Source organism: Euprymna scolopes, chromosome 29 (assembly GCF_053919585.1).
Source record: "Euprymna scolopes isolate OS-2025 chromosome 29, ASM5391958v1, whole genome shotgun sequence".
NCBI classification, from domain to species: domain Eukaryota; kingdom Metazoa; phylum Mollusca; class Cephalopoda; order Sepiida; family Sepiolidae; genus Euprymna; species Euprymna scolopes.
In genome coordinates, this window is record NC_136510.1 from 77,112,974 (window position 1) to 77,131,304 (window position 18,331).

General features: G+C 32.3%; 1 protein-coding gene across 2 annotated transcripts in view; it reads left to right on the top strand.

Annotated features, from left to right (window-relative positions):
- LOC145252730 (uncharacterized) overlaps nucleotides 1-17,532 on the top strand; it is a 113,343-nt gene extending 95,811 nt beyond the window's left edge. The window contains exons 10-12 of one of the 2 annotated variants that reach the window (XM_080112586.1): nucleotides 143-342; nucleotides 4,952-5,133; nucleotides 16,534-17,532. In XM_080112586.1, coding sequence (XP_079968712.1) covers nucleotides 143-342; nucleotides 4,952-5,133; nucleotides 16,534-16,535 — 384 coding nt within the window. In that variant the 3' untranslated portion in view covers nucleotides 16,536-17,532. Of the gene's footprint in view, nucleotides 1-142; nucleotides 343-4,951; nucleotides 5,134-6,050; nucleotides 7,671-16,533 lie in introns of those variants that run through there. The other variant, XM_080112585.1, reaches the window with a different exon arrangement.
- Nucleotides 17,533-18,331: the final 799 nt, after the last annotated feature.

Sequence of the window (18,331 nt, forward strand, 5' to 3'; positions counted from 1 at the left end):
TTACAAAGTTGCAAAAACTAATTAAATTTCGAAAGACTTGGTAAATCCGACTTTATTCTCTATAAATTTTAACAATATGACTGCAATTAAATATCTGTAAAGAATCTAATTGATATGTTTACGTGTTATATTATTTTTGCAGGCCAAAATTATGTGTTCAAGTACATGTAAATGTATTGGGTGTAAAAATTATGAAGAAAGTCCAGAACGCAAAACTTTGATGCATCTTGCAGATGCTGCAGAAGTACGTGTACAGCAACAAACTGCAGCAAAATCAAAGTTGTCTTCCCAAATATCAAGCTTACCGTCACGACCTCCAATCTTTGCTCCGACGGGGGAAAAGTGAGTAGAACAACAAAAAAAAATTTTTTTTATTTGTTTGATAAAGAAGATCATTTTTTTTTTTTTCTTTAAATTTTTTATTTTACTACTATAAGCAACAAAGTTAAACAATCATTATTATACTATTAGGTTGACAAAAAAGTTCTTGCAAAATTTTTATTTCAAATAAATTTCTTTTATAATACCTTTACTTTATATATCATTTTAAAGAGCGTTTTTTTATTCTTTCTAATCATTTAAATTACAATCGTTTTAAAACAATTATGTCTTTTGAGAATGTTGAATACAAGATTTAAAAAAAAAAAAGCAGATTCGCACAATTTTGTTATTTCAATTCCAGCTAGGCTGAAAAGCTGCTGGAACAACTCATGATATCAACAAAGCATTTGACCCAAGAACCACTACTGAATACACAGCACAATGGTGGTTTAAGAAATTTCATGGCAGTGACAAGAGTCTTGAAGATGATGAGCAGAGTGGTCAGCCATCGGATGCTGACAACTATCAATTAAGAGCCTTAGTTGAAGCCAATCCATGCACAACTATTCGAAAACTTGCTTCTGAATTAGACATAAAGTATATGACAATTTCCAACCACTTGAGAGAGATTGGAAAGACAAAAACACTTGATAAATGAATTGATAAATCATGAATTGAATGACAACGAAAAGAAACGCTGTTATGAAGTGTCATCTTCCCTTTTTTTATGCAACAAGAACCTGTTTCTCGACTGGATTGTGGCCTGCAATGAAAAGTGGGTTCTTTGTGACAACTAGCAATGTTCAATTCGGTGGTTCGAAGCTTCACGACACTTCCTAAAGACAGAGTTGCACCAAAAGAAGGTTATACTGACTGTTTGGTGATCTGTGACTGGTCTCATTCATTAGTTTTTTGAATGCAGCTGAAATTCTTACAGCAAAGACGTAGTATCAACAAATGGATGAAATGCATCAGAAACTTCAACAACAACACCCAGCATTAGTCACCAGATTAAGCCTGATTCTCCTCCACAATAATGCCCAACCACACATTGCTAAACCGACCTTGCAAAAGTTGAACGAATTGGGCTGTGAAATTTACCTCATCCACCATACTCTCCAAACCTCTCACCTACTGACTACCACTTTTTCAAGCATCTGGACAACTTTCTGCATGAGAAATGCTTCAAAGTCCTAAGCGATAGCAAAAACACCTTCAACAACTTCATCGCCACCAGAATGCAAGATTTTTATATTACTGGCATAAATACACTTGTTTTGTGTTGGCAAAAGTGTGTTGATTCTGATGGTGCTTATTTTGGTCAATAAATTTTTAATTAAGCCAAGATATGTTCATTTGAATTTTAAAGTTAAAATCTGGAAGAATTTGTCAACCTTATATATTATTATATATATTTATTATACTATACAATTATGTATAGTGCTACTATAAACATTGAATGATTATTTAATAAGTCACTCAATAAGTTCCGGGTCTAACCACTAAAACAAATTTAAAGCAAAATTCAACTATATTCATCAATATGATCACCTTCTAGGCTGATACACTGATTCCAATGCTTCTCTAATAATTCAATGCCTTTTTTGTAGAACGATTAGACCTCAGTTTCCAATATCACTTTTTCATTGAAGCCAAATGTCTTTCCTTAGATCATTCTTTTGAGGTCTGCAGGGGTGGGTATGGAAGCAATTCAAAGTAAACTTCATGTTGCAATGGAATTGTGACATGTTGCATTTATAGGGCCTTATTGAAATAACACCTTTCTTCATTTGTTGCTGTTTTTATCCCAATAATGCTATATAATATTTGTTGTTGATGATGCTCCGTTTCTCAAGGTAATCTATGGACAAAACACTTTGTGCATCTCAAAATACAGAGGCCAAAACCTTGCTTGCTGATGTTTGCATCTTTGGTTGCTTTTCATCTACTGCTATCCACCCAGCTGATTGACGATTTAATTCAGGAGTGCAGTGATGGATTTATGTTTCATCCATTGTCATATATTGACACAAAAACTCTTGTTGCCTTGCTTCAGTGCAACAAATAACAATTTCAAATACAACATTCTGTCAAGTCAGCGTAGGTATCTCATGAGGTTGACTTGTTGAATGGATTTTATTTTGCAACAGAAGCGTACTGTACATGTATATGCAGGATTGTGTTGAGCAGTAGTAGGCGTTAAGAAGAGCGTTACCACAGTCAACCAATGTGATGATATATGGAAATGAAACCTGGGTTAGTGAGGGTTGAGGACGTTGCATCAAGAGAAAACTGGCTTAGATCTGATGACCTCTGGACAGTATAGAAAAATGTATGCAAAACAGGAGACTTGGTTGGTTTGGTCACTTTGAAAGAATAGAAGGAAATGCTTTATTCAATATATGTAAAACAGTTTAGTTGGCAGCAGAAATTCAAGGAAACCTGGGAGAAAGTGATAAGGATAGATTGGAGAGAAAATGGGATAAAGACCTGGCTAAAGATAGGCTTGTTTTGATGTCAATTTTTAAAAACTGCCAACGTGTAAAACAGATTTTAAACTGAATATGATGATGTAAAGTACTTTTTTGTCTTGAATTTAGTCATTAACTGAACCATGTCATAAATTTAAACAAAAATGTTTTGTCGTACTCTAGAGTGCTTAATTGATAAAAGATAAAAAATATTTGAAAAATATGCATTTTTTTTTTTTAATATGTGGGTATTTATGAAGCCTGATAGCAATGCAGAAAACCGGAACAGTAACAGAGAAGATGAGAAAAAAAAAAAAAAACAATAGTTGAGGTATTAATCTTTACATCTTTTGATATTTGGGCATTTTCTTTCCCTTAAACGGGTTGAACTTTTGCTTTCTTTTTGAAAAGGGGAATGTTTCTCCTGAAACATCAAAAGATATTCCACTATCCAGATTGATGTTGTATGTGAAAGAAGGTTAATACTTCAAATACTGTCTTCAATTGTTTTTGCTTATACTTTCTTTCACCAACCATTCTGACTTTTCTGCATTGCTGTCAGCCTTCATAAGTACCCACATACTTATCTACTAGCAATGCTTCAAACAAACTACCATTCTCTTTTACACATTTTTTATATATAAAAACACAAGTTAAGAAGCCTGAATAAAAAAGGTTTGATGCTAGCTTAAAACTTTTATAAAATGTCAATGTTTATATGAAAACATACAAATATTTTTTATTAGATACAAATCTTTACCTGGTGATACCAGATTAGGCTTTCTGGCCTAAAATGCACCAAACTGTGATGCTATCATTTTTTTCCTTTCCTTTTGCAAAACTTAATCATGTTCTGCAATGCCAAAAACAAAAACAACAACAAAAAAAGAAGCAATTTACTTTACAAAACAAGCAAACCAAATACCATGAATAAATATTTGAAGATATAAAGAAATTTGAAGCATAAAAACTTTTTAAAAAAATTAACTGATTTGGGATTGAATAACCTCAAAAGGGTTGATATGCCATAAAAAAAAAAACAATAAAATTAATTTTATTGTTAAACAATAACTAAAAACCTTTTTTTTTTCACTCTTGTTGATTTTAAATAAATAGAAATTGAAAACAAAAATTGTATTTCTAAAAATTAATTCTAATTAGTGTATATGAGGAAAAAACACGAATTGGATTTCAAACTATTTTTTTGATTGCATAGGTTTTAGCCACCAAAATTTATCTTTCAAATTGGTACTGCTCTCGTACAATAGCACCTTAGTTTTGACTCCCTGCTATTGAGGCTGAATGTGTCCAGACTAGAGTCAGTTGTGAATTACAACTGTTTACGGTGATATAGACATGTTGAACAAAGCTTTGATTGGATAAACGTAAACTCATTTTAGCTGAGGATACATGAAGAAAAGGCAGGCTGAGAGAGACTTAAAATATCAAAGCTGATCTTATGCAGTGGCACATTGAAATCAATATGTTAGATGAAAATCTATTTTCTTTTACGTGATGAGATTAACTTCTCCAAATTATGCTGAGAATTAATTTCATATTTCTCTTGTATTGATTTTAAAACTATGTATATCTATTATAACATTCCAATATAACATTAAAACTATGTATATCTATTATAACATTCCAAATAAGTATTTTATTTATTTATATCACAAAAGTAAACGAAAAAAAGATTTTTTGCATTTTTTATTGTGTTCATTTTGTATTTCAGAATGAAAATGCTATTTTAAACTAAAGCATGACAGACCAATGAAAATGTTATGCTATTTAAACTAAAAAGAAATGCAACAGACCAACGAACAGGCTATAGAAATGCATAGCCAAAAAAAGATCTAAAATTGATTACAATAATCTGCTTCTGCTGTGATTAATATTTCAAATTGTAAAGGATTTCTGATTTTCCTTGATTTGAATGTAACATTTTATTAATTTTTTATTTTTAATCTTGTGTTTTTTTCAGGTTGCCTTACACATTTGTGATTTTTTTTTTTTTTTTTTTACATATGTGATTTTTTTTTTAAATTTTATTTTATTTTTTTTACACATTTGTGATTTTTTTTTTTTTTTTTTTTAGATTGCTTTACACATTTGTGATTTTTTTTTTATATATTTGATTTTCCTTTTTTTTTTGTTTTCAGATTGCCTTACACATTTGTTACGAATGAAGTTGCTGAGGCAACTTGTGCTTGTTTGTTAGCACAGGCGGACGAATCAGATCGGTTAAAAATGCCAGCCGTTATTCAAGAACGAATGATTATTGAAGAGTTTGGTCGATGCCTCATGCAAATCATTGACTCTTCCAACAAAAGCAAAATGAAATGTAAGCTATAAAAAAATTAGCTTTTTTATTTATTTTTCATTTAAAAATTTTTTTTAAAGCAATAAACAATTTTGTTCAGATGGAATGCTTACTTGAATGAAACCATCCAAGAACTGAGAGAACATCTTTTACATGGAAAGAATCTCTCAATGAAGGACTAGGTGATCCTTAACTGAGCAAGAACAAAGATTGGAAGGACAACCAGCAACATCCACATGTGGGAATTAGCGACAAGGAATTCCCAGACAAACAATGCAACACATCCTCAATAACTGCAGTGTTTGACCAAAATTTGATGGGCTGTAATCATAATGCTCAATGATGAATCCAGTGTTGGCATAAGAGATGATGATAATGTAGTTGTAAACAACTTTTCAGCATCCAAATTGATTCGAATTTAAATATGTATTAAAATTTAACTTGAATGGATGCTTGTCTACATCATTGATCTTTTAAACCAGTGCATTTCAGGTGAAAACATTACGTACTCATGTGTTGGGAAATTAGTATTAATTCCAAAAATTATGAAAAATTATCCATTAGAAGAGGTGCTTTATGTATTTTTAACAAAAAAGATCATCTACAATTACGTTCCGTTTAAAAATGGTGGACCCACTAATTTAAGTCAAGGGAGATAAGTCAGTTTGTCATACAGAATTGGTTGTATGACTTTTCCACATTAAAATATATGATAGAATTCAATAATTCGATAAGTTCTATTTATATTTGCAATTATTTTTCTACTGGATCATTTTTTAAATTCATACTAATTTCACAATGGCATGTAAATACATAATGTTTTTCACCTGAAATGCGTTGATTTAAACGATTACCAGTGTAAACAATCATCTTGAACGTTTTAAAAAGAAACATTTTATGCATATGATTTTTAAATCTTTTTTCTTTTTGTTTTGTAGCGGATTCAGATACCAGCTGTTGATGATAACACATTTTGCAACTCTTCTTAGTATTTTTATACAAAGAATTCCCATTTCATGAAGAACAACCACCTCAAAAGGCTTCATTATCTACAGCGCCTCTCAGTTTGACCGAATTGAATGCTGTGTATAACTATCTTGGCATCAATAGGCAGGCACCTGCATTTTCACACACAAAAAATAATGTTACTATCTGAATACCATCACATCTAGTAGATCTTTCTTTCTTCACTTTGTCACCTGATTAATCTTTTCTAAGTGACAAGACAGAGTTGTTAGAAATGCCAAAGGCTCGTCATTCAGTATCACAGCTCAACTATTGGAAATTGCTGTCATTTGGTTTTATAGCAAAACTAGGAGAAAAGTGGCATGGCTCAACTGGTAAAAATGCACATCGTTTGGCGATACAGTTCAGTTGTTAGAAATGTCTGTTTGGCGACATTGATCTACTCTTAGAAATGTCCAATGTTTGGCAATACGGCTCAACTGGTAGAAATGCCTGTCGTTTGACGACACGGCTCAACCGATAGAAATGCCTCTCGTTTGGCGACACGGCTCGACTGGCAGACATGTCCGTTGTTTGGTGACACGGATCAACCTGTAGAAATGCCCGTCGTTTGGCGACACGGCTCAACCGGTAGAAATGCCTGTCGTTTGGCGACACGGCTCAATTGGTAGAAATGCCCGTCGTTTGGCGACACGGCTCAACCGGTAGAAACGCTCGTCGTTTGGCGACACGGCTCAACCGGTAGAAACGCCCGTCGTTTGGCGACACGGCTCAACCGGTAGAAACGCCCGTCGTTTTGGCGACACGGCTCAACCGGTGGAAACGCCCGTCGTTTGGCGACACGGCTCAACCGGTAGAAACGCCCGTCGTTTGGCGACACGGCTCAACCGGTAGAAACGCCCGTCGTTTGGCGACACGGCTCAACCGGTAGAAATGCCCGTCGTTTGGCGACACGGCTCAACCGGTAGAAACGCCCGTCGTTTGGCGACACGGCTCAACCGGTAGAAACGCCCGTCGTTTGGCGACACGGCTCAACCGGTAGAAACGCCTGTCGTTTGGCGACACGGCTCAACCGGTAGAAACGCCCGTCGTTTGGCGACACGGCTCAACCGGTAGAAACGCCCGTCGTTTGGCGACACGGCTCAATTAGTAGAAACACCTGTCGTTTAGTGACATGGTTCAACTGGTAAAAATGCTTACCATTTTGTGACTTGTATCAACTAGTGAAAATGTCTGTGTTTGGCAACGCATCTCAACTGGTAGAAATGTCAATCCTTTCACATATTGTACCCAGATACTTCAGATTTCAAGACCAAATGAAACATCTACCTTGTCTTTTTAACATGCAATATTTCATTTATATTCAATGTTGATGTGTGTTTGTTGTTAGAAGGGAGAAGTGCCAGATATTTTATCAACATCCTGGATTATTTAGTTATAAACATGAAAGTTAAACATTTCATTTTATTCTGATAAATCCAAGGAAAGAGAAAGAGAGAGTGATTATGAAAGGTAATTTGATTCAAAAATGTTATTTGGTAACAGGAGAAAAAATTTAAATAAAAATTTTATTCAATTGTTTACAAATGAAATCTGGATAGTGACACATTGTTATTAATTTAAAAATGTTTTTAGTAAGCAATGCAATTAAAAAGAAAACCTAATATAAGTATGGTACATAGTAACATACTTATATTAGAAGAGAGAAAAAGATTTTTGTGACCTTTTTATTCAAAAACTTGTCTATACTGTATTATATAACTTATTGATACTAGGTTAGTCAGATTGTTATTTTTGAAAACATTTTTTACTTATTTTCATGAAAAGTTTTTTACTTATATTCATGAAAAATTATTTTCCTTGTTTCTAATTTATATACAAGTTTTAACTGTAGTTTTAGTTTTATTTCACTTTGTCATTAATTCATGTATGTATTTCTTACTGAATGTGCATATATATATATATATATATATATATATATATATATATATTCATTATTTCCTTGAATAACACAGGCAGTTGGCTAATGTAGTTACTACAGTTACTGTGGGCCGAAATCTGGATTCATCACCTGAAATAATTATCTATTTTCAGACAAACTACCAATAATCATAATACTAGAAGCATTATTAATTAAAACAAAAAATACCAACAAGATAAATTTTGATAACTTCCTAAAATGCTTGTAATAGTGACAATTTTACATATTTAATAACAAGTGAATTGCTAATAACTTATATTAAAAAAAAGACACTTCTATAAATAATCCACAATCAGTTTGGTTAATTATCTCTGATGAATCCAGATGGATTCGGTAAGTACTTGGGTTTACTGTAGCTATGGTAACTACATCAGCCAATTCTTGCCTGAAGCAGGAAAATTCATTAGAATGTTGGAAAGGATCCAAACGAGAATAAGTAGACATGAATTGTCTGTGTTATTCAATAAAATATGGTTAAAAGAATGCTGTCTATCTCTCTCTCTCTATATATATATATATGTATAGAGAGAGAGAGAGAGAGAAAGAATAAGAAGATAAAGAGTAAAGTGACGAGGGAACTTGATTCAAGTCAATAAGGGTTACAAAAAGGGGAAACCTTTATCAATTTTGCTATTGCAACAAATGAGTAAAGACTGAATTTTGGAATTTACATAATCATATATATATATATATATATATATATATATATATATATATTCTGTACCTCTATAAGACCACCATTCGCCCATGTATAGAGTATTGTTGTCATATTTAGGCTGGTGCATCTGCTACTTGTCTTTCGCTCCTAGACAAGGTTCAAAAGAGAGTCGCCAACCTGATAAGTCCTGAACTGTCATCTAAGCTTCAGCCTCTGTCCCATCGATGAAATGTAGCATGCCTCTGCCTGTTCTACAAGTATTTTAATGGTGAATGCTCTGATGAACTGCAAGCACTTGTACCCCCTCAACGTAAATACCCTCAAGACCCGACAAGCAGCTAAATCCCACCCCTTCACAGTAGAGATCCCTAGATGTAAGAGAGCCTTCTACTCCAGTAGTTTCTTCGCCAGAACCACTAGACTTTGGAATTCCCTTCTGGGTTCTGCTTCCCCAACTGTACTAACTTGCAGAAGTTCAAGTGTAACGTGAACCGACATGTTGCTGCCCAACTCCCCACTTAGTACCCCTGTAGCTTATGTCCCTGATAGTAGCCCCCCTACATTAAAGTGGCAATGTGCCTTTTTGGGGTGAAAATGTAATATATATATATACATATATGATTTTTAAATTCCAATGATCAAAATACAGTCTTTACTCATTTTTTTTTGCAATAGTAAAATTGATAATGGTTTTACAATCAAATGCGTTTCTGAAACATAAAAACTTTTTATAAATGTTTTACTATGCAAATAGTCCATGAAAAAAAAAATACAGAAAGCAAACAATTAACTTTTTGCATGGTAAAACATTTATAAATTTTTTTTTTTTTATTGAAGTTTCTGAAGAGCATTGTGCAATTGTGTTTGCATCATACTGAACGTTTCAAAACAATTGTAAGGCCCTTGTAAAAAATAAGTAAAGACTAAATTTTGATCAAATAAATATTATGCATACTCTAAAATTAGGAGCTTAATTTTCATTGAACTTGTCAATTGAATAATTTCTCATGGTTATCTACATTGAAAAAAATATTATATATTGTCTAGATAAACTCCGACCTAGACAATCTAAAGCAAATTCTTCATGCAACAGGACGGTAGAATTAATTTTAGAGGAAACCTATTTTATTAATAAAAAAGAAGTGGGGTAGTCAGTGGTATTAAGTTGAACCTTCATCTTAATATACTTAAGATTAACACCATTTACTCAAGCAAAGAGAATTGAAACATATGTTGGATATATTCCAGGATTTAAATTCAATTAATCATTGAGAGATTTACGCAATCTTTTTTGTTTTATCTCTCACTCCAGCATACATACTTCCATTTCTTTCCTCATCTGATATTTGCACACTCTGAATATTAACATCTCATCTCACTTGTATAATTATTTCTTAAATCCCTTAAGAAAAATAAGGAGTTTATATATGCTCTGTTGTTAATTATTAGCAATCATTGAGCTTTTACCTTGAAAAGGTTCGACTATACAAAATAAAATGTATATGCACAAACATTTTCTTACATATTTCTTTCTTGCTCGCTCTCTCTCTATATATATACACACACACGCACACACAAAAAGAAAATTTATAATTTCAATTAAATAGATTTGTAAATTACATAGAAGCACATAAATATTAGTATTAATATTTATATGACAATCTTAACCAGACGAAAAAATTCGATATTGAATGGAGAGCAGTAGTATAAGAACGATTGGATTGAAATTCCGTAAATTAAATTTTACAATTTATTTTGCGACAAGAAGTACAAAGAAAATAAAAATATTTATTTATTTTCTTTGTACTCCTTGTCCAAAAATAAATTGTAAAATTTAATTTACAGAATTCAAATCCAATCCTTCATATATATATATATATATATATAATAATCCCACATGATAAAAAACTGAAAATTATTTATATATTCCTCACCATATCATGTTTATTTCAAGATTTTCTCAAACTGATAGATTGGAATACTTCTATGTTTTTTCTTGAAATCGGTTATTTTTGAGAAAATACTGATGAATATGTAAACAATTTTCGTTTTTTATTTTTTTATTTTTCACGCACACACACATATATATTTGAAAAACAATCTGACTGATACTTTAAAAGAAAAATTCTTTTATTTGTTTAAAATTTATTCTTTTTAGATGTTAACATTTGAATTAGATCATATTATTTAGGGATAGAAAACATGTTTGATTGTTCTATTTCAACAATCAAACATGTTTTCTATCCCTAAATAATATCTTTGTCTTTCATATCTTTGTCACCATTCCGTTTTTCTACTCTCGCTGACAAAACGATCTATTATTTTTTAATATAAATAATGTCAGCTATGGGAAAAGTTTACAATGACTATACATATACTTACTTGGTAGGCAGTGTTCAAGTTTTGTTAGTGCTAATAAGTCATTTGCACTAATACTGATTTAGAAAAACATTAATCTATCTCTATCCTTTCCATATTTTTATGGGGATTAGAAGGGTGGATTCAGCCCACAAGCCTTTGTGTAGGACAACTAGTCTATGAAAAGAAAATATTCTGAAATACCATGTCCAATCTTGTAGGTGTCTGGAATACTATATATTTGTACAGTCATTATTTTGCTGATGAGGACAGTGGTCTATGTTCTCAACAAACCACTGTAAAATTATTTATTCAACTGTGGAGGTTCTCTGATAATACGACTCTTATATGGTATACATGACAAGAGTGTGTGTGTGGGTCTCTCTCTCATGTATAATGTGTGTGTGTGTATATTTGTATATTTAATGGGTACTATACTTCATCTTGAGGACTCAGCAGACAGAAGTTCCATTATGGTTCACAATCATAATTCACTATCATAACATAAGCTGATGAATTCATCATATTTGGTATCTTTAACTTTCCATTATTTCTGTGAAACTGAAGATATCAATGAATGAATGATCAAAATAATTTATAATGTCCATTGTCAAGTTAAAACGGCATGATACCATCAGTTTCAATATGGAATATATATATATATATATACACACACACACACACATGGTATTAAGTTTGCTAGTTAGCCAATTAGTTTTTGTTATTCTCACTCTCGTTTTCAGCAGCCAATGGTCATACAAAGGTTAAGTTAACTTGTAATTCAGTTCACATTTTCATGACTTACTACCTAGCTCTACTCACATTGAGCACTATTGAAATAAAGCAATATATAAAATGTATTTCCTTGGAAAAATTTATGTGGATACATGAAATAATATATACATATATATATATATATATATGTATATAAATATTTTAATGTGGGATATATATATATATCCTGTATTGGAATATTCAGAGTAGATTGTGATGTACGTGTATGTTTTTTCAAAAATATTAAAGGATCCAATCCAGTCAATCATAGCAAGCAATGATAAAAGAATAACATGATTTAATGGAAGATATTATTTTTTGGTTGAAAGAAAGAAAATCCACACAAACACACACAGCATGCATTTGATAAACTATTTTTACATAATTTCTTTCTATTTATTCTCTTATGAGTTTCATATGGAGACATTCTCACACACATACACACACCTAAAAGCACCAAGAATGGTTACGAGCATTCAATATCAGAGATACCAAGAATGATTACAGGCGTTCAATATCCTTGGAGATAGCAAGAATTGTTATAGCTGTTCAACATCCTTGGATAATAATTACAGTGATTCAATGTGAGTGGTGCTACCCTGGATTGATACAGACATTCACATTTTCAAAGACGCCAAGAATGATTACGCATCTTCGTTATCCTTGAAAGTACCAAGAATGTATACATTCACATCCCCACAAGCGCTAAGAACGGTTGTTAATCATACAAAACAGACTTTCTTTTTTTTTTTTTTTTCCAAAGACTCATGTTTCTCGGGTGGGTGGAACAGATATGATATTTAAAAAAAAAAGAAAACTTGAGTGAACAATGTCTAATTATTATTTTTTTTTTTTTTTACAAAGAAATTTATGTATATTTTCTTTTTCTTTTATTGTACCATTTCGTATATAGAAGATTTTTGATGAGAAATTAAAGCTAAGGTTTATGGAATATACTATCTCATTTTACGATGAGAGAAGTGTTGAGCTGTGTGTATTGTTTTATTTTCATACAAAGAAAATATCCTCACTGATTTAATTGCGGATATTGGAATAAATATTTCCAAATAGATTCTTGTAAAAAAAAAAAAAAAAAAAGGAAAGAAAAATCATATATGAATTTTTAATGAAATACTTAATAAAAATTGATAAGAATTTTTTAAGGATTTTATTTGGCTCTTATCCAGAATTCAGCCTAAGTAAAAAAAAAAAAAAAGAATTACAGAAAAATCTTTATGATGTACATACCCATCATGGAATGAAAATGTTATATTCCAAAAATCATGTAAATTGATGAAATAGTTTTCTTTTTTTCTTTAATGATTCTTATAATAGGCTGATTTTTAAATCTTGGTTGTTCAAATTAAGTTGTCTCCCTTTATTTCTTAAATATTGTTGTTCAAGATGGACTGTTATTGCTTTACCATAAGATTTGATTTTCTTAGTGGAGAAATAATTTTGTGGATTTTTTTTTTTTGATTAAGTTAAATTTTTGGACCTGCACTTTTTATGTTGATGTATTTTATTCCCTCTCACATCCTAAAGATTTCAATTTGAATTTGTTTTTTTAATATAGGGAGGATTCTGGACAAGAATCAAGTATTGTACTAAAGTTAAAATGTCAGTATTATGACAACCCTTTCCCCTTTTCCTCTTTCTCTGACCATTTTGTTCTGTCTTGTCTTACTTCCCTTTCTCTGGAATATTTATTTTCCTATACTTTAAAAAAGATTTGTGGTGGGAAGAGATGAGTAGGTAGGAGACTTGTTTCATCAAATAATAACTTCCTGTCTCTTTTCCTCCCATGCATACATTTGCTATGGAAGAAAAATCTGTATGACCCATGATGAAACAAAAATTTCATGCTCTAACAATCAAATAAATTAAGTAGTTGTATTTGTAAATAAGAAAATCAAATTTTATGAGTATCTGAGGAGTAACTCTTGCCTGCCATTTTGAAAAAAATGTCAAGAAACAAAGGGAGATAACTCAATGTATTTATGTCTACTAGATTTGTTTTAATGTCTACGAATTTCCATTAATCGATTAAAAATTATTTTCTTTATAAAAATAAAACTACTAAATCAATTTACGTGATTTTTGGAATATGATATATTCGTTTTGTCATGAGTATATATATATATATATATATATATATATATATATATATATATATCACACAGATTTTTCTTTATTTTGATTTTTTAATATAGAGAGAATTCTGTATAAAAACCAAAATGCTTTTTGCCAGAAAGCAAACAAAATTAAACCTAATATTAATGCCTTTCTGCTTTCAACCTATTACATGCTTGTATTGTTTAGATTAATTGGACAATTGTTCTCAATCTTGAGTGTTATCTGCACAAAGTTTCGATCAATGTTACCTCTGTCCTTCGTCAGGTGTAAAAGTTGCCATGTTTTGGCAGGAAAAAAGGGAAAGGTAGCTTTGCACTCTAGGATTTTGAATTGTTGGATCTAGTTAGAAGTAAGTTTACACAAATTATAAAGATAATTTAATTATCAGGAAACTATAGCAATATAATTTAGTTAGAAGTAAGCTTACACGAATTATAAAGATAATTTAATTATCAAGAAACCATAGCAGTATAATTTCTATGATAACTTATGATCAAATGTTTAATTAAATCTATCAACCAATTCTAAGTTCTTAACATAATATTTACAAAACTAAGAGGTTGCTGGTTTCAGTATGGTTAATCACGTTATCTGTTCTTCAATGAGATTTAGTTTTTTTTTTTTTTTTAAAGTTTTGGATATGTTATCACTATGACTGATAGGAGATAAAAGGAGGAGGGAAAAGAAAAAAACAAGGAGGGAAGAAAGGGGGGGGGATAGAAGTTTGTCTATATGCGAGAAGAAAAAAAAAGAAACAACATAGTAAAAGGGAGTGCAACTCTGAAAACATGGGGTGACTATTTGGGATTATCTCCCTTGAGAGTAATGGGTATCTTCTATAATATAAATCTCACCTGTCTGTTTAAATGTATGTATGTATGTAGGTTTGTATGTCTGCCTATAACTTTCGACAGAGGCGACGGATTTTCATGAGATCGGTATCATTTTGAAACTCGACCCTTCAGATGACAAAGATCAAAAAATTGGCCCAGAACATTAATTCTTTCTCCCTCTACTGGGCACTTTTCCGCAAGGAGGGGTTGCTTTTTTCGCTGATATTTTCGAAAGTTATCCCCTCTTTTCGATTGATTAACCTTAATTTTAACCTTTGCCACTTCCAGTTTTGCGATGGATGCAACAGCAAACATTTCACTTTCTTTCTCCCCACCCCCACCCCTGCCTACTACCACTTTTTTTTTTTTTTGCTCAACACACACACCTCCAAATACCCGAGCAACGCTGGGCACGTTTCTAATAAAAGAAAGGAGGTGAAGAAGAAAACTTAAATAAATTCTGAAGGAGGGTTAAAAAAACTCTAAATATGTGATGAAGTTATGTTCTTGTCCTTAAAGCTCAACTGAGTTCTTAATATGTGATTAGCAGTAAATTTATAATAAAGCTCCTATATGTAGATTTTAAACTTCTGAAATGATATTTTTCTTATTATTCTTAAGCATAGTAAATGTGAATTTCTAATTAACGGTTCCCATATACTACAGAAGTCAGCACTGCGGAGAATTAAAAGATTGTTATAACCCAGTATACGCATCACCTCTAAGAAAGAAATGGAGGGTAGCATGCTCTTATTTCATCAGCAATGACCCGGTAGATGTCTTTTTTTTATTGCATTTTTACCCCTAACAAGGCACAGTGCCACTTTGATGTAGAGGGCTACTATCTGAGACATAATTTGCAGGAATACTATGTAGGGAGTTGAGCAGCAAGACGTCTGTTTACATTTCGCTTGAACTTCTGCATGTCAGAACAGTCTGGGAAGCAGGAACCTGGAAGGGAATTCTAAAGTCTAGCAATCCTAGGGAAGAAACTATTAAAGTAGAAGGCTTTCTTACATCTAGAGATTTTTACTGTGTAGGGGTGGGATTTTGCTGTTTGTCGGGGGGGGGGGGGGTTATTTACGTTGAGGAGGGACAAGGGCTTGTAGTTCATTGGAGCACCTACCATTGAAATACTTATAAAACAGGCAGAAAGATCTAACATTTTGTTGATGGGACAGTGGTTGAAGCCTAGCTGATAGTGCGGGACCTACTATTTAAGGAATTTGCAATGATGTACTTAGTATTGCCTGGATGGAGGATTTAAATCTTCAACCTCCAGAAGAGTGTCACTTAGAACTGAATTTTGCTTAGTAATTTATCCGTTATCTCAAATTCTCGAGTTCATCAAGATATACCTTAAGAAGGTTGGAGGTTACATCGACCAATATGTTATGAATATAATACTGAAGATAAGTGCAGTAGTCCGAATAATACAAATTAATTCTCATCTCAAAAATTCAGAAACATAATTGTATTTCATCTTTTCTGATCTTGGTCAGTGAAGAAGAGATCCATCGAAACAGCTACAGGATTGGCATTTGTAAATGATATCTACAATGTTTTTATACGTGGGGTAGAGCAACTTGCTTATTTAAATTTTGCGCCCTAAAGCAATGGTTCCTCCAAGAATGGTAGGGATGGACTTATTTGAGAGGATGGGGGTTAAAGTTTGGTTCCTAACGTGCGTTGTTTATTTTTTGTTTATTTTTCAGGAATCCCAATGAGCATCATGGTGTGGCTGAAGTTGGAATGCGCTTTCACTGTTGAGGCATTTTTATCAAGCGGTCGCTCAATTGTTGCAACGCAACGTACATGTGACTTTTTTTATGGGAATGTCTGAAATCAATTGTTTACAAGGATCGTCCTAGCATCTTGACTCACTTAAAAAAACAACATTTGTTGAGCTATTGCCAACATGCCCATTGATATGCTGGAAAGAGTTGACCGAAACTTTAAAGTTCGATTGACTCGGTGTATACAGAAGAATGAACGCCATCTTACTGATATCATATAAACATTTACCGTCACTTTTACAGTGCTCAATTTGTTTCTTTACAAAGAGCTTTGCATTAGGTGAAGTAAGCAACAAACGATTTCACATGCACACACATACAAGGATCAGTTCATAAGTAAGGCCTCCTATTTTTTAACTAAAAAATTCATTGAAGAGCTATAAAGACGAAAGTGGCATCATTAAAATGAGGAACCGTTTGTGCTCCAGAATTTATTTTTCCTCATAATCACCTTCATTCTCAGTGCCAGCCTCTTTTGATGGCTCAGTCATAAAAGTCTGGAGCAGGCTTCGTCACATCTGTCACCATTCTGAAATCAACAAATCCATCTCCTAACTGTGTTGACATTAACTGCATTAACTCTGAAACGTTCGACAGGTGCTGGTGAATGTTGATCGGTGCAATGTTTTTCTGCATGGAGGAATTCAATGATGCATCTCTGCTTCTGATGCATGTCCATGACGAGTTGCTTTCTTTGTCTCACACCATCAATATCTGCAATAGAAGGATGAAACTTTCAGGTCATGAATGCATAAGTGTAGTTATAGCAATGCAATTTGCTATCCTCTCTGATTCATTCAGATAGAATGAAAATTAGGAGACGTTACTTTTGGGTTGTCTTTTGTATGTATGAGAAAGTATATCTTACAATGTCTCATCTAGTAGTAAAAGTATACAGTTCAGGAAACATTAAATTTATGCCTGATTGGTGACAGCTGTTAGTTGTATTTTTATTTGATTTTCGATTTTTGAGTGATTATTAAGGTTTCACGTGGCTGTCATAAAATCATTACTTTTTTGTTCTTAAGATTTAACTGTCCTATATATTGAACTATAAACTGCTTTAAAATAGGTTTAAACCCAAAAACTTGTCCAGAAATGTAATAGAGTAACATTTATTTGCTCCCCCACCCCTTTTCTTGTTTTTCGACGATAGTTAAAAATTACTAAGACTTTCAATTATTAAAACTAGGCTAAGACATCTGCAGAAGCTTGAATCTAAACATGTCATTGGTTTTGCTTACAGATTAAATATCAGTGATTGTTACTATTATCGACGTAAATCATGGTGTCACTTTATCACCTCTCCTTGCACCATGAACACAAAATACCAAAAATAAATAAAAAACTTTATGGTGTATGTACCTGTGTCGGAAAGAAAATATTGAACACGAAAAATTATATAAATTGATGAAGTAGTTTTATTAAAAAAAAAAATTATGGCTAAATGACGATTGTCAATCTGTTGACACCATTTTCTGCAGGACGAAGGAGATAATCTCCATATATAATATCTTGAATGCAAAAATTCCCCTCTGGATTAAAGCACTAACAAATGCCACATACAAATTCAATACATCTACCCTTATAGCTACTATCTTATGTAGCTTACGACCACCATTTCTGTCATATTCATTCATGATAATAAAATGCTACATTACATCCAATGAGTAACACTATCACAATCGCTATATCTACAGAGGAAGAAGTTCCTATT